The sequence below is a fragment of the Podarcis erhardii genome (assembly GCF_964252035.2).
Source record: "Podarcis erhardii genome assembly, chromosome: 8".
In the NCBI taxonomy this organism is placed as follows: Eukaryota; Metazoa; Chordata; class Lepidosauria; order Squamata; family Lacertidae; genus Podarcis; species Podarcis erhardii.
This window is the reverse complement of record NC_138499.1, coordinates 70252606-70270354: the sequence shown is the minus strand read 5'-3', so window position 1 is coordinate 70270354 and position 17749 is coordinate 70252606. Positions and strand designations below refer to the sequence as shown.

Sequence of the window (17749 nt, the reverse complement as noted above, 5' to 3'; positions counted from 1 at the left end):
GGCAAATGCGAACTTATCGGCGAGGATCAAATGATCCACCATCCACTGAATTTAGAGCCATCCCTTCTTCCACATGCAGCTGCTCTCGACTACATTTGTGGCGCTTGAAGCTGAGTTCGAGATCGAAAAGGGGAAACGGCAAACTAATCCCTTCTTTAAACAAAAAGGCAGAGGATGCTTAATCCGAGTCATACGGATATAGAGACAAAAATAAACGCCAAGTGTGGAGCTGAAAATGAGAGATCGGCTCACGAAGTTATAATTAGTTTATGGCAGGAAGAAGGGGAAAGGCTTCTTACTTATAGAGAGGGATGTCTGGCTCCTTCCCTTCTGTTCGGAGAGTTAAGCAGCATTGCTGGAGCTGGGATTTTGGATCGTTCCAGTCCTGGTTTAAAATGAATTCCTGTAATGTAGAGAAATAACAACAGGCTCCAATTAGAGGAGCAGGAAGAGGCTGGAAACAGGGTTAAAAACAGGAGTTTTGCTCCAAGTTAATGTTGTTGTTTTTTAAGTTTATGCCAAAGTATGTGCATGCAACAGAAGGTAAAGGTAAAGGGACCCCTGACCATTAGGTCCAGTCGTGGCTGACTCTGGGGTTGCGGTGCTCATCTCGCTTTATTGGCCGAGGGAGCCGGCATACAGCTTTTGGGTCATGTGGCCAGCATGACTAAGCTGCTTCTGGCGAACCAGAGCAGCACATGGAAATGCCGTTTACCTTCCCGCCTGAGCGGTACCTATTTATCTACTTGCACTTTGATGTGCTTTCGAACTGCTAGGTTGGCAGGAGCATGCAACAGAACAAAGGTTTTAATTATCATAAAGATGGGACTCTGTGGCAAACCCAGATTGGTTGCTGCATTAAGTATAAAACTCCAAGCTGTCCTACCTTTAGTCGTGGGAAGAAGCAGACATTCATGAAGGTGTGAACGTATTCCAAGTCCTTGTCTATGTACAGAGCAGCGATAAAGGCTGGAAGGGAGGAAAACCAAATATGCAAGTAATGTTATTCTCTGGGTAAAAAGAGTTTACACTTGCAGAGAATCTCTGGTGCTCTCAAGGTCTCTCACAGCAAATATTTCTGAGCTAAGAACCCGGGCTGCTCAGCTGCTTGAGTGCGTCTTAAGGGGGGGAAAGATGGCTTGGCGAATACAGTTTTTTGACCACCTTGGAACTAGGTGAAGAACATAACAAAGAGTTAGGAGGTCTGTTAAGAAGAGTTTGGATTTGATATCCCGCTTTATCACTACCCGAAGGAGTCTCAAAGCGGCTAACATTCTCCTTTCCCTTCCTCCCCCACAACAAATACTCTGTGAGGTGAGTGGAGCTGAGAGGCTTCAAAGAAGTGTGACTAGCTCAAGGTCACCCAACAGCTGCATGTGGAGAAGCGGAGACACGAACCCGGTTCCCCAGATTATGAGACTACCACTCTTAACCACTACACCACACTGGCTCCCAAGCACAAAGGGCACCCGAAAGGTGAGAGTCTCCAAAAGGGAAAAGAAAATGAAATAACAGAGGGGTGGACCACCGATTGTCTGTATCATCAAATAACACGGGTGGAATGGGATTCAGTCTGTGAAATTGCATGTTTTGGTGCGAGCGGAAGGAACTCAGCCCGATCCAGAAGCACATAAAAGGCTTAGGGAGGTCATGTTGTAGAGGGTGTGATTCTTCTAGCCACTTCAACGGCTGCGAGGGTCAACCGACCTCCTTTGGGGAAAAGGTTCCTATGGGTTATAGCTCCATGAGAGTGTCTCTTGCTTTTAATTCCAAAGTGGGAGGTGTGGGCTGGCCATTGTGGAGCAATCTCATAGCAGTGTTGCACCTCTGAATGTCTAATCTGCCAATTTACAGCTTCCATCTAATGTGGGATGAAGGCACGAGGCCACATTGACAAGTTTGCGGTCGACTAATAAGCACATCTGATGCTCCGAGCAGCATGCACCGCCCTCCAAATGCTGGCTTGTTAAGTCGGGAATTGGTTATGTGAAGCAGGTCATATTCCCAACAGCCTCTCCCTCCTTAAGACCCTTTAAAGTTGCATTACACTATTGGCGTCCTTCGTACAGATTGAGAAGTTGGTCGTTGCACGGTCTCACCGAGAACAACGTTGTCCCTCGATTTACATGTGTCCACTCTGGCCTCCCCCCTTTGCTTCTGGGTCGGAGTTCAAACTCTCAAAACATAAATCTCTTGGGAGACCAGACTAGAATTAACAATGTCGTGAGTTTTATTCATGAAAAATGGAAAGCAAATAAATATCAAGTTATGTTTCTTGGTTAATGCAGCATTATGGTATGAACCCCTTTTTGTTTGTTGTTGCTGTTGTTTATTTATTTCCAATCCATCTGGCAGCGTTTCCCCAGCCACTCTGGGCAGCTTACAGGATATATAAAAATAGAACATTAAAAAACAGAATATCTTACACAGGAAACAAACAAACCAACCAACCAATAAATCAATAGAAAGCAATAACAACAACAACAATGCTCTTCTTTTTACAAAACAGGAGACCTCATCTCCTCGACTTACTCCTAAGAACCCCCTTCACTCTCTTCCTTAACCCCAGACCCACTAAATGCTTTAACTGGACAGATCCCAATTGCTCCTTAAAAGCAATTGCTCCTCTAAGCAATTCCTTCCTTTCCTCATGCAGTTCACCACAGTTGGTCTAATAATAATAATAATAATAATAATAATAATAATAATAATAGACAATCTGGTGCCCCCCAGATGTTGCAGGACTACAAAATCTATCATCCACGGCCATTGCTAACCCTGGCAGAAGCTGATTGGTGTTGTATTCTAGAAAACATGGAGGACGCCAGGTTGCCTATTCCTTCTCTAGTACAAGGTCACTGAAGAGCAAATCCTGGGCTCTGCCTGTAACCTCTCCTTGACAAGAGCTGAAAACTGAGTCACTGAATTGTCAACATCTGGACAAATTAATGAAGCATTCTGAAGAGCTGGGGACAGAGTCTGGACTTCTAAATCCTGTGGTTTAGCCAGCAGACTATAACTTCTAAGAAATAAATCTCTGCAAAGTATACACTCCCAGTGCTTCGGATATCAATCATGATTGTTTGTGAACAACTTCCATTTACTAAAAGGATTTGGCAAGAGACACGGGACCTGCTCAACTCACAAAATGTATTAAAATGCTCTGGATAGGGATTAACTTCCTTGGCCCGTTATTTATTGCCACTTCACTTGCACTGGAAGGAGAACCTTAAAAAAACAAATAAACTTTTTTAAAAAATTAGCTGAAAGGGGATTTAAACTTCACTATGGGGGTTTACGTTACCGTACCTTCAGAATCAATGCCATTTACAAAACTGAAAATTGACTGTATTTAAAATGAAATAATAAAGAACTATTTCCCCTTTATTTCTGTACTTGCAAAGGGGCACCTAAAAGCGGGTGATACTGAATGTTTGCTGTACTGCCGCATGCTATGTAATGTTCATGATTTCTTTAAGATGGAGGTAACCCAACATGGTGCCTGCACTCCAGGTGTTCAACTACAACTTCCAGCACCCCAACCATTGGAAATTCTGGTTAAGACTAATGGGATTTCTAGTCCAGCAACATCTGGGGGGCACCATGTTGGTTGCCCGTCTTAAGAGATCAAGAACGAGCTGCAGAATCACATGTTCCCTCTCTCCAACCCTCCTTCCCTCTGGTACAAACTCCTGCACAGCCCTTCCCCAATGTGGTTTGCTATGGCCAAAGTTAATAGTAATAATAATGATAATAATAATTTATTATTTATATCCCGCCCATCTGCCTGGGTTTCCCCAGCCACTCTGGGCGGCTCCCAACAGAATATTAAAAACACAATAAAACATCAAACATTAAAGACCTCCATAAACAGGGCTGCCTACAGATGTCTTCTAAAAGTCAGATAGTTCTTTATTTCCTTGACATCTGATGGGAGGGTGTTCTACAGGGTGGGCGCCACTACCGAGAAGGCCCTCTGCCTGTTTCCCTGCAACCTCACTTCTCGCAGTGAGGGAATCTCCAGAAGGCCCTCGGTGCTGGACCTCAGTGTCCTGGCTGAATGATGGGGGCGGAGATGCTCCTTCAGGTATACTGGGTCAAGGCCGTTTAGGGCTTTAAAGGTCAGCACCAACACTCATAATTATGCTCATAAATGTACTGGGAGCCAATGTAGGCATCAACATTAATTGACGGGTGCTGTAACTTGATGAATCGATTAAATGTAAGTAAGTGTACAAACACACGCCAATACCTCAATACACACACACAGCTCAATATACCTTTTGGGTAACGCAAAAGAAATGCAACAGAACCACAGTTTAAAGAAACAAAATCTCCCTCCAAATAGTACCTTGAACTAATGACATGTGCATTCTCGATGGATTCCAGAATCCACCAAACCCGCTTGGTGTTTTTTGGGGGTTTTGTTTTGTTTTTTAAACAAAATATCTCTTATAGCACAGAACCTTCCCTTTCTCGCTTCTGCTATCTGCTGTCACCTTTAACGTCACCCCTAATTTCATTTGGGAGAAAACAGAAGATGGTGGCACTCACATTCCAAAAGATCCGCCAGCGTCTTCGTCCGTAAGGCCACGGGGCGCTTGGTTTTGTCATTTGTAATGGCGAACTCCTGCATGCCCAGTTCTTCGGCGACTTTGGCCTGCGTTCTGTTGTTGACCAGGGAGCTCCGCAACAGCTACCGACACAACAGAGAGCACTCAGGTAAGAACACCCCCCAAAATTCTGGGGAGGAACCATTTCCCCAGCCGTTGCTTGGCAAAACAGAAGAAACCGAATCACCTCTGCTAGATTTTGTTCCTACACCAAGTTGCCGCTCATGCTAACCACTTAATACCAGGGACCTTCTTCTGATGCTGATCTGTATGACCCACACGGTTAACTGCTCGGTCCCTCACCCCCAAAGTGACGCAGGAGAAGACTTTCTCTTTCTCTCCCCCTCCTTTCCTAGCTTGAGGCAATCTGTAGTTTACCATTTGGTCCAAACTGGCAAACCACGGTTTGCGCTTATCCTGAGATTATACTACAATTTGTCTTAGGTCAGAAGCACCCGACTCGTGTCCAGCTTCCTGTTGAAGCAAGCTAATGGGCAGAAAATATGCCAAGCTCAATTTCTCTTGCCGACAGAAGTGTGCTCTTGCTTCCACTGTGAATACAAAGCAGAGAGAGCTTCTGTGTAACTCGCTAATGATGGAGGTGCCTAAGGTGCTGCTTACATATAATCCTCTCCAATTGTCTAAAGGATGTTGCAAGAGCCGCGGTAACAGGCGGTCGATTTATCGCTCTCATCCTGGATCCGTGAATATTACTATGGCTTCAGCCAATTTAACGTAAATAGACTTGGCAACACGTAATCCTCTCACACCGGGCAAAGCGAGCTGGTCCCCAATGTGTCCGTCGCAGGAGGACTGCAGTGTTAATTGTCAAAAAATGCAGCCACCTGTGGCGACGAAGAATTAAGTACTATGAGAACTGAGAGCCGGTTGACAGGAAGAGAGGAGCCCAGCGCTTTAATTAACAGCAGCCACTTTCCAAAAGAACAAGCACGCAACTTATTGTTGGGGCAACGTCCGCAGCAAACCAGCGGCTTGGAAAGCAGAACCTAATGGCACACTGCAATTTGCATAGGATGCGAAGGCTGGGTGAACAGCTGAGGTGAAATTTCTGTGAAAGATGGAACGATACGGGCGGGGGCTGGCAAAGCACAAGAGCGGGGCGAAACGAAACGTTAACGCGCGCCCGAAACATAAAAGCAACTTTTGAAAGCTTATTTCAGTCTGATCAGATGAAAGGGAGCTTGGGAGAGGGGGCAGGCCCGCTGATAAGGAAATTTAACATGTCATATTTATTCATCAGAAGACAGAAGGGAGACAGGCTCGAATTATGCTTAAGAGAAGGTTTCGGGCAGAAGGCAGAGGAAGGGGACCGAGGGAGAGAGCGGTGTGGAGGGAAAACGTGCTCGCTGTTTAAAACGTAACTTTGGTTAAACTTTAAAATGCCCTGCACTTCAGCTGCAAGTTCAAAGAGCACTTGGGTCTTTGAAATCAGGGGTTAGCCTTCCTCGGGGCTACTGGCCGAGTAGAAATATGTAGAAGAGAGCAAAGGAGAGGGAGGATTGGAAGGGATGGACAGCATAAGTCAAAACTGGGTCTTCTTTGTGCTGCAGAACTCTTTAAAAAAAGGTTTGGCCACATTTGGAAAGAAATTTCTAGGAGAGGCTTCTCCTTCTGGCTAGCACAAAGGCGAATGATATAGGATCATTATATGTAAATAAAAGCGAGTTTCCTGGATTGTAGTCGCACTCTAGTCAGTGTAGCAAAATGGCGCCCTAACTATGCAGAAACTCAGATGTACAAGCTTGGTGCCAAAGGATTCCTTAAACTGGGGTTACAGTGCCTGGTTGCCATTTTGGGGCCAAGCAGCTCAAAAGTCGTGTTTTCCAAGACAAGCTTTGGGTTCCTTAAATTCATCCTGATTGTGCAGATAACATATAACGGATAGGATTCTACAGGGTGTGATTCTATCAGTGTGTGAAAACAGTTGAAATCCAAGGATCCCCAGGCACGCATCTCCAGATGGTGGAGGCGACTGGTGCCCTCCTGGTCGATGGGCATCTTCACTTAGTTGTAAGTGGTCAATAGCCAGGTGCAAAAGGCGCCTGGCAAATTTCGAACGCTGCAACCACGGCCGACCCTTTTCTTTCTGGAAATGCACAGGCATTGACCGGATGATATCATTTCTAGACTGAGCACTGAGATGTGTTTCATCTTATCTCTTTGATTTGCCCTCGCTGGGCTGGATGAATCCCTAGCCGGAATTAAGATTGCCGGAAAAAATATCAACAACCTCAGATATGCAGATGACACAACCTTGATGGCAGAAAGTGAGGAGGAATTAAAGAACCTTTTAATGAGGGTGAAAGAGGAGAGCGCAAAATAGGGTCTGAAGCTCAACATCAAAAAAACGAAGATCATGGCCACTGGTCCCATCACCTCCTGGCAAATAGAAGGGGAAGAAATGGAGGCAGTGAGAGATTTTACTTTCTTGGGCTCCATGATCACTGCAGATGGTGACAGCAGTCACGAAATTAAAAGACGCCTGCTTCTTGGGAGAAAAGCAATGACAAACCTAGACAGCATCTTAAAAAGCAGAGACATCACCTTGCCAACAAAGGTCCGTATAGTAAAAGCTATGGTTTTCCCAGTAGTGATGTATGGAAGTGAGAGCTGGACCATAAAGAAGGCTGATCGCCGAAGAATTGATGCTTTTGAATTATGGTGCTGGAGGAGACTCCTGAGAGTCCCATGGACTGCAAGAAGATCAAACCTATCCATTCTGAAGGAAATCAGCCCTGAGTGCTCACTGGAAGGACAGATCGTGAAGCTGAGGCTCCAATACTTTGGCCACCTCATGAGAAGAGAAGACTCCCTGGAAAAGACCCTGATGTTGGGAAAGCTGGAGGGCACAAGGAGAAAGGGACGACAGAGGACGAGATGGTTGGATAGTGTTCTCGAAGCTACCAGCATGAGCTTGACTAAACTGCGGGAGGTAGTAGAAGACAGGAGTGCCTGGCGTGCTCTGGTCCATGGGGTCACGAAGAGTCGGACACAACTAAACGACTAAACAACAACAAATAACAATGGTACTTATTCAAAGATTGGTTTGTCGTGGTTTTAAGCGGCTCATCGTGCCATGCCCTGGGACCACATGTGATGGGGGGGCAGAAGCATGAGTAGGAAAGCCTTTCTATGGTGGGAGGTATTCGGCTAGGGTAGAAGGATTGATTCTAAAGGGCTCCCATTCAGTTCTATGGGGCAAGGTAAGCAAGTTGCGATAAATGTCTAGTTGAACAGTAGAGAGACCACCCGACACTTGCGTGTTACTGAAACGAAGCAGCTATTCTTAAAAAGAAAGGCAAACTTGATTTGTTTGTTGCTTTGAGCTACCTATTAGCCCTGAAACTGCCCCCCAAAGCATTCCTACAGACCCCATGTTCATAGTATCTGTCTACCCCAAGTGCTTGTTAATGAAACAAGCGTTACTTGTAGTTTTGAGGTGGAATAAGTTAATCATGGCGGTTATTAAAGCTATTGACCTGCTTTAAAGAAGAGAAGCCATCATGCCTGGGTGGCAAGAATCAAAACTTCGTTGATCGCGGCTGGATTCACATCTTCAAATTAACAAAACCTTATTAAGAGCAGGCAGCGCGCTGAGGTTGTGGATCTTCATTAAGCCCAGAATAAGTCACTCGCTGCTTCTGCAATTCCTTCTCTCTTTCCCCCTGCCCTCTGTCTCTCCTGCCCCCTCTGACTTGTCAAGTTCTGCTCCCGGAGAAGAGTGACAGGTGGCAATCTCACCGTTAGGTGGCCTTCATGATGATCCGGGAAATGTATGAATAAATACTCCGTGGCCACCAGCTGCATTATGGAATCCCCCAAGAATTCCATCCTCTGATTGTGGCCCCTGAAACAGAAAGAGGTAGAAATCAATAAAGTTGATAAGAGAGAAAAACAAGCCTTTCCTCGTTATAGAACTACATGTGCATTGGGCTCACTTTGGCGGCACGTAAGCTAAAATTGGAATGATTTAGCATGGCTCCTGCGCAAGGCATTGAAGGAGGAGTGGGAATTTTTTGTCGAGTATATGGGAAACAATTGTGTACAGTTGAAAACGCTGGCAGTGTTAAAGTAAAATTGACAGTATAATAAGTACTGAAGATAGGAGAATAGAACTAGATGGATATATCAAAATATGCAGGAATGGTGGGAAAGTGAAATGAACGTTGGAAGGGGAGGGAAGTCAATAAATGTATGGTAAAATAAAAAATGTTTAAGTTGTGATATAAAATTTGAAAATGAAAATTATTTATAATATATATAATATATATAATATATATAATATAAAAGTATACATAATTATTATAATTATATTACATTCAATAATATCATCATCATAATATAATATCACAGTCGTTTGATTTCCAAAACGTTTGGAAACCAAGGCGCAACTTCCAATTGGCTGCAGGAAACTTCTGCAGCCAATCGGAAGCCACAGAAGCAGCATCAAGACATTTGGGTTCCAAAGAACATTCACAAACCAGAACACTCACTTCTGGGTTTGCGGCGTTCGGCAGCCAAAATGTTCAACTTACAAGGACTTCGGGATCCAAGGCACGACTGTATAATCATATTATAATATATATACATTATCTATAAAAAGAACCGCCCCACCCAAAAGCACGAAACAGGCGAGTCATTGCAAATAGGTTTCAAATATTTCTATGATATTTTTGTCCTTGTAGATCACCATTCCTATCACCCAACATGACTTGTGAGGCTCTTGTGGTTTCCCTCACATTTTATTAGAGTTTGGATTTGATATCTCGCTTTATCACTACCCGAAGGAGTCTCAAAGTGGCTAACGTTCTCCTTTCCCTTCCTCCCCCACAACAAACACTCTGTGAGGTGAATGAGGCTGAGAGACTTCAGAGAAGTATGACTAGCCCAAGGTCACCCAGCAGCTGCATGTGGAGGAGCAGAGACGCGAACCCGGTTCCCCAGATTACAAGTCCACCGCTTTTAACCACTACACCACACCTTCCCGTCTCCACAAGAACTGGAGTTTCCCCACTTAAGGAAGCCACCCCCAACTCATAGAGGGTGACAAGGGTGAAGACTTGAAGGAAGAGGGAAAACGGACCAGTTTTGTTGGCACAGCCCCTTCCTCGGCAGTTTGACCGCCTCATTCTGCACCGGCTGGTGCTGGTGCTTCTGGGCAGCGTGTTACAGTGATCCAGTCATGAGGTTGGTCTACCATGATCAGGCGATCCCTATCCAGGAGCATCCACAGCTGGCAAACTGGACAAAGCTGCCTGTTCAGAAAAGAACCACCAGCAAACTTTTCAACGCATTCTCCAGGCCTATTTTACAGTTTAATTTTCCGCATTTTAATTTTTGCCGGTTGCTGTAACTGTTCTCTCTGTTTCATACACCGTATTTATTCGGGTGCAATGCGCACCTGGGGGGGGGGGCAAATTACGCCACAGAAATTAGTGCGTGCATGAGATTTGATGGCGCCAGTCAATACTTTTCTGGGGTTTCAAGGTTTTGAAAATTGAGGTGCGCATTAGATGGCGCGTTACGATTCGTGTAAATACGGTATGTTCTAAAATGCAATAACCATAAACTTTACTGGGGGGGGGGGGAGAAAGAAATGCCCAACAAACTCACAGAGTCAGGTGGTTGAATCCGACAGTTCTCAAAGTGAAAGCCCGGGCCAGAAGCCGAACATGAGTGAAAATTACTCCGATGGCTTCCTCGAACTCGGTCAATTTCTGGAGCACAGGAGATGTCTCAATCAGCTGTCGGTCAGTATTGGACTCTTGCAGCTGTAAAGAAATATGAGCGCAGAGAACAGCGTGAACTTAGAAGAAAGATTTAAGGCCCAATTTAGGAAGCTGGAGCTGACAAAATAATGAACACTGTGATTTTTACTTTGCATATTACCGAGGAGACATGGGGGCGAAACACAACAAAGCAGATTTTCATTGGCTACTGCACATTACCTTAATAAAGTCTGGACCACATTTTTTTTTTAACAGATTGAAAGGCAGCAAATAACTATGAAGCAAAAAGATCAACGTCACTAGGGCCTTTGAGCGCTCTGGCCTTTCCTGCATACATTCAACAATATTATTTTTTATTAACTTTTCTCAATGGATTGATTACACCTTTTGCTATTTTAGTGATTTATTTATTTTAAAAAAAACTGGCCCTTTTCGTGTTTTCTGTTGTTCCACTGTCCTGACAGCAATTGTATGCTGAGGATTAGAAGGAGATAAACATAATATTTTTTTAAAGAAAAAGTCTTGGTTCAAATGTTTCTTTTATACACAGTCGTACCTTGGATCTCAAATGCCTTGGCTCCCGAACAAATCGGCTCCCGAATGATCGAAACCCGGAACTGAGTGTTCTGGTTTTCAAACTATTTTTGGGAGCCAAACGTCTGAGCTTCCTGCAGCCAATCAGAAGCCGCGTTTTGGTTTCCGAACGTTTAGGAAGTCTAACAGACTTCCAGAACGGATTCCATTCAACTTCCAAGGTACAACTGTGTGTGTGTGTGTGTGTGTGTATTGCGAGTAACTTCAGTATTTCACTATCAACTCCTCCCCCTTCTTTCTCTAATTTAGTATCTTCAAATTAAATTATTTCAGCAAGAAGCTAGCAGGAATGCTTGCTAAATGATAATACAATGCTCATACTTTTGGGTTTTGCAGGAGCATAATTAACATTTTTCAAAAGGGTTTGTCCCCGTTTGCTGAGAAGTAGCTTTTCTATGGGCAGATCCTGAGTACAGAGATTTCTTTCAGCATCATTTAGACTGAGTTTTCGCAACAGGAAAAGGTAGAGGATTTCAACTTCTTTGTGGCCCTTTCACAACACTGATAAAGTCATATGTGGACCACCTGCACGGGTAGTTTTGAATGGTGGGATTTCAGCATGAATCACTTACGGTACATGTTCATGCCACTCATTCTCACAAAAATACTGAAAGTACTATTTGTTTCTAATACTATTTGGAGTTGGAGGAAGAGAGACCATTGCCAGTGCTTACAGATTTCCTGGCGACCTCCATAATGTACGTGAAGGGGATGGAGGCATTCAAAAAAATATAAAAAATATAAACATCAGATGCATTATTTAACGGTGTTGTTAAATTTGAGATGATGGCACCCTTGCCATTATGCTCAATGAATAGGCATTCTTCCCAGGAAGCTTACTGTCCAAAGCAAGGATGACTTCAAACTAGGAATCCCTGCGGATCATTCACTACTAGGGCTGCTGTCCAGGGAAAGAACTGGATCCCAGGTTCACCTGGGAAAGTCACTCCACAGCCCAGAAAGGTCCTGAAGCTGAGAGGAATCAGGAAGTAAGAGGCCGACCACGTGATGCTGTCTGCTAAAAAAGCTCCCATTTTTGTTGCACTCTTTGTTGGGGAGATTTTCTAGCAAGGAAGACGGTCTGGTTATCTCCCCCCCCCCCCCTTTTGCCACCAGACTATAAATCTGCCGCTCACCTGTCCTGTGTCTGCCACCCACCTGCCAAATTACTGCCTTCCTGTTGCCTGAGGTACTCTGAAGTCCTTGAGCCCAAGCTCTCGACAGTTATTAGCCACAAAAGAAATTCACAAAGGCTATGTGCCTGCTAGCCGTTCAGAGATGTCAGCGCAGCTGAATGCCACTAAAAAGGCATCCTTGGGAACGAGGGGGGAGAGCAAGAAGAAGAAAAGCACTCTGAAATTCCTTACGGAAAAGGGAGACACTTACTTGGAGAGGGTGCAGCGGATAATTAAGCCATACTTCCCGCAGGTCCTGCAAACATCGAGAGACGCTTTTAAAGCTCACGGGAGCCGTTTAACAAATTCCACATTGCTAAATAAAATGTCATTCTGCGAAGTACTGAAATGGGCTCAGATGCTGACTCTGCTCTCTTTTTTTTTTGCGATTTCAATAGTGCCGGCAAGCTAATTTTTTTGAAAGCGGGCACTCTCTGCTTAAACTGCCTGTAGCGCATCCATTTAGTGCATATCCATTAGGTGGAAGGAGAAAACGAACACACACACAATTCTTGAACTATGTAACAGGTTACCTTCTCTCCCCCCCCCTTTTTTTTTTTGTTGCTTAAAAGTTTAGTAAAAGGATAAGAACTCCAGCCTGAAAGGGACATCTTACATCTGAAAGGGAGGGGAAACCTCAACACAAACCCAAAGAACGCGACCACATAATACAGTAGGATTCTATTGTACTCGAAGGCAGATACATGCACAAAACCAATTACCGCATTTTTCGCTCTATAGGATGCACTTTTTCCCCTCCAAAAATGAAGGGGAAATGTGTGTGCGTCCTATGGAGTGAATGCAGGCTTTAGGAAGCTATCCGCAAGCCTTCGGAGCACGGCGGGAGTGCCCCGGGCTTTGGACAGTTATCCGCAAGCCTTCAGAGCCTTCAGAGCTTCCAAGGCTTGCCGATAGCAGGCAGCAGCCTGAATCCCGGGGAGCACATCTTAACACTTATGTTTCAGGGCTGGGATACAGGCAGCTGAGTCAGTGTACAGCAGAAGCTGTGAGCCGTGGCAGGATCAGAGCCAGGGTAGAGCAGTGGTTAATTTTTTTGGGGGGGGCACGCAAGAGGGCAGTTACCCCGGGCACAAAATTGTTGTTGTTGTTTCGTTGTGTCTGACTCTTTGTGACCCCATGGACCAGGGCACGCCCAGGCACTCCTGTCTTCCACTGCCTCCCGCAGTTTGGTCAAACTCATGTTAGTAGCTTCGAGAACACAAATTTCGAGAACAAAATTGTTAGGGGACACCAAATTTCAACACCCGGTGCTGCCTCAATACAGCTGTGCACTTCCGACACTGGGATCTGCTGAAAACGTCTTCTGCATGTGAACCAGGAAGTGACCTCTCCAGGCAATGGAACGACTCTTCTTATATTCGTGCCTGCAATCTCTTGGGTGGCACATGTGTGCTCTGTCCATTTACCTCCCTCCCATCCCCGGGGCTCTGGCAACCCATGCTACACCACTGGGGTAGAGGAGAAGAACTGCATGTATGTGTTGAGGAAGCTCAGGAAGGCCGGCTAGCTGAAGCGTCTTGCCTCAGCTGATCCATCTCCTTCTCCATGCCTTTTGCTTTTCACTTACAATCACTGTCGCCTCCTCGACTTCCCCCACTCCTAGACACTTTCCTACTCCAAATGACCTTTAAGGTCCTTCACAGTTTGGGACCAGAATACTTTTCCCCCTTCATGTATATCTATTTGGAATTGTAGATCTTCTCTGGAACCCTTTCTCTGAGCATTCCCACTGAGTTAGTGGAGGGCAGGGCCTTTTTCAGTGTTGGCTCCCCAGCTGTGGAATGTCTTCCCCAGAGACGCTCACCTTGTGCCTGCCTTGGTGTCATTCGGGTGCCACACAAAGGCCTTTTTATTCTCCCACACCCTTTAGCCTGTTTTTAGCCTCTGCAACACGGGTTCCTATGCTGTATTTGTGTTGTTTTTATTATTGCTGAATATTAAATATCTTTATTTCTGGTTCTGATCCCCCCCGGGTGACAACTCCATTATAAGTAAAGGTAAAGGGACCCCTGACCATTAGGTCCAGTCGTGGCCGACTCTGGGGTTGCAGCGCTTATCTTGCTTTATTGGCCAAGGGAGCCAGCGTACAGCTTCCAGGTCATGTGGCCAGCATGACTAAGCCGCTTCTGGTGAACCAGAGCAGCGCACGGAAACGCCGTTTACCTTCCCACCAGAGCAGTACCTATTTATCTACTTGCACTTTGACATGCTTTCAAACTGCTAGGTTGGCAGGAGCAGGAACTGAACAACATGAGCTCACCCGTTGCGGGGATTTGAACCGCCGACTTTCTGATTGGGAAGTCCTAGGCTCTGTGGTTTAACCCACAGCGCCACCCGCGTCCCAACTCCATTATAGGGTGGCATTTAAATACTCTTCAGGGTTTTCCAAACTTGGGTTCCCAGTTGTTTTGGGACTACAACTCCCACCATCCCTGGGAGCTAAGGATGATGGGATTTGTAGTCCGACAGCAGCTGGAGACCCGAGTTCAGGAAACCCTGCTCTAACCAATTGAACGAATGACTGAATGGGTCTTTGCTGTGGCAAGCGGGGGAAAGAGGGATTATAAAATAAAAGCAGTGCATGGGGGGGGGGAGAGAGAAGGGGCAAACACTCCCTGCGCTGCTTCTGAAAACCACCTTGCGCATCCCTGTTTTGCAGCAGAGCACACTTAATGACAATAAAAAAATAAATGTTGCTGCTATATAAAGCCAGGATGTTCTGAAAAGCAGGAAGCCTTTCCATTTTCCTTTGAAACACTTCCTTTAATGAACCACAGCATAACTCAAATTGATTCTGTAAGAAAGAGACGTGTCGGAAGGCGCAACGAGGCTATGGATAAAGTCATACCTTGCCGTTAAATAGCAAGCGTCCAAAGAGCTGCTTGGCTTCCTCCAGGCTTCCCTCCAAGTAAACCGCCCCTGCGTGACAAAATTTGCCGTAAGATGCGCATTAACATTCAAGAGATTGCCCGGGAACGCAAGCTGTGAGCCTGAGCCAGGAAGAAAGAAAATGCCTAGATGTTCTGGTGAGAGCAGGAGGACAGAATGAGATTATAATTATTGTTTCTTGAATTTATATACCACCCTATACCCAGAAGTATAGAGGACTTTTTTCCACTGCTGGCTTGAGCCTTGTCTACAGTCACCATACAAACCCTGACAGAATTATCCCCAATGGATTACCCCTCAAAAGAAAAAAGAAAAAAAGGTTCTTCCTACCTGCTGCAAAGGGAATATTTAAACAGCTCGAAAAATAACCAAAGACTAACCATTTTTAGCCGATCCTCTCTATCTCATCTCTATCTGCTGTTCCCTCTATCTCACCTCCCTGCTAAAAAACCGTCCCCCTTAAGGAACAAAGGGATTTAGACTGACCCAGACACACACACAAGAACGTACAGTGGTACCTCGGGTTAAGTACTTAATTCGTTCCAGAGGTCCGTTCTTAACCTGAAACTGTTCTTAACCTGAAGCACCACTTTAGCTAATGCGGCCTCCTGCTGCCGCCGCACGATTTCTGTTCTCATCCTGAGGTAAAGTTCTTAACACGAGGTACTATTTCTGGGTTAGCGGAGTCTGTAACCTGAAGCGCCTGTAACCTGAGGTACCACTGTACTTGAGTGCCACTTCCTTATTATTCAGTCCTGGTTTGTGAAAGTCTGCTGCTTTGGCACGGCCCCTACAAATGCCAAACGAAACCCAAGCTTCCCTTTGCTATGCCTGGGGCCTACGCTCCACCACAGCCCCATGTAGCATGGTGCACTCAGGTGACCAAAATTAAAATAAAAAAACCACACACACACACAACACACACACACACACACACACACACACGATGCTCTGGCTTCCCTTTGCCAAATAAACATCAGCTAGCTCCTAGGAGAGACGGCCTGTCCTTCCTTGTCCCAAATGCACTGGAATTATACCTCTCTCTCCCCCCCGTCCCATTTATTTTTTTAAACGCTGAACATCAAAGTGTGTGTAAGAAGCGAAGCAGAGTTGGAAAGCACAGCTTCCCCCACCCACAACCCCCTTATCTTGATCTGACGAAACGCAATACAGCCCAAGGCAGAACGCAAAGAGCTAGAATCTATTTTCCAAGGCAAGGCAAAATGCATAAGGATGAGATTCAGGCGCTTCTGTTCTGCGTCGTCCCATCGCATGCGAGTTTTCTTTTCTTTTCCACCCCTCTTTCTCCTCGTCTCCCTTTTCCGCCAATTCCCTCTATCTCGTTTCCCTGCTGACTTGAGGAACAAAGGGATTTAGACTGATATTACCCTTGCTGGTACCTTTCCCGGGAATATCAGAGGCTCACTATGTCAGGTTCCTATTGGTAGACCGGACAAACACTAGAACATTAGCAGCGGCAAAGTTTTTATCGGTGGTTGCAAGAACCAACGATCCCTATCTTTAAGTCTGAACAAAATGCTTGTTTAACCTGGAGGCAGTGGCGTAGCGTGGGGGGTGCAGGGGGGGCCAGCCGCACCGGGCGCAACATTTGGGGGGGGGGCGCTCGCACTCGCAGCTCTCTGCCCCTACCTGGCTCACTCACTCTCTCTCACTGCAGTGCTGGCTGTGCGAATCCGATCCGAGCTGCCGGGTCGCCACCCACTGTGGAGGGGGAGGGTGCCAGGCGTGCGTTGCGGTGCGGAGCGGAGAGAGAGCGAGGGAGGGGCTATCTGGGGGAGGGACAGTGCAGCGGCCGCCCAGCGCAGCGCTGAGCGCGGGAGAGAACCACACCCGACCAGCCCAGGCAGCAGCAAGAAGAAGCTGGCAGCGGCGGCAGGTTAGGGGTTAGGGGCGCAAATTACTTGCCTTGCCCCGGGTTAGGGGGCGCAAATTACTTGCCTTGCCCCGGGTGCTGACAACCCATGCTACGCCACTGCCTGGTGGTAGGCTGTCTGAATTGTGCATTGCTTTGTAACGATTTGTTGGGTCTCTGGACCGTAATAAAGATTGATTGATTGATTGATTGATTGATTGATTGATTGATTTAGACTAACAAGAGGTCCATAGAGCATCAAACTAAGAGGCCAAGACCAGAAGACGAGGACAGAGTGGATCCAGCTGCCGCTGCCATTATTACTTGCAAGGGCAAGGTGTCATGGGGACAGCCTCTTCCAAGACAGAGTGGGGGTACAGCAGCAGGTGCGGGGATAGCTGATGGGGTGCCCTCTGGACGCCATTGGGCTACAACTCTCATGATACCTGACCATGGGGCTACCTTGGTTGGGGCTGATGGGAACCTACCCAGACCCTGAGATCATCTTCTGAGGCCCTTCTTCATGTGCCTCCTCCTTGAGAGGTCCAGAAGAGGGTGACAACATGAGACAGGGCCTTCTCTGCAGTGGCTCCCCGCCTGTGGAATGCTCTCCCCAGGGAAGTTCGTCTGGCGCCTTCATTATACACCTTTAGGCGCCAGGCAAAAACGTTCCTCTTCAACCAGGCCTTTGGTTGATTTGGTTGACATCCTATGTGGCTTTTTTGAGGGGGGAGCATTATCGGGTTGTTGTTTTTATTGTGATTACGCATTTTGCAGTTTTACATCTTGATTTTATTCTGCGAACCGCCCCGAGACCTCCAGGTATAGGGCGGT

The 17749-nt window shown here is 46.1% G+C and overlaps 1 protein-coding gene across 2 annotated transcripts in view; it reads right to left on the bottom strand.

Moving 5' to 3' along the window:
- Positions 1-17749, bottom strand: part of DROSHA (drosha ribonuclease III) — an 81815-nt gene that overhangs the window by 8381 nt on the left and 55685 nt on the right. For both annotated transcript variants that reach the window (XM_081872978.1, XM_081872979.1), the window contains exons 23-29: positions 15002-15072; positions 12344-12388; positions 10248-10405; positions 8376-8481; positions 4555-4696; positions 887-969; positions 300-403 (exon numbers count right to left, since the gene is read on the bottom strand). In XM_081872978.1, coding sequence (XP_081729104.1) covers positions 300-403; positions 887-969; positions 4555-4696; positions 8376-8481; positions 10248-10405; positions 12344-12388; positions 15002-15072 — 709 coding nt within the window. The remainder of the gene's footprint in view (positions 1-299; positions 404-886; positions 970-4554; positions 4697-8375; positions 8482-10247; positions 10406-12343; positions 12389-15001; positions 15073-17749) is intronic.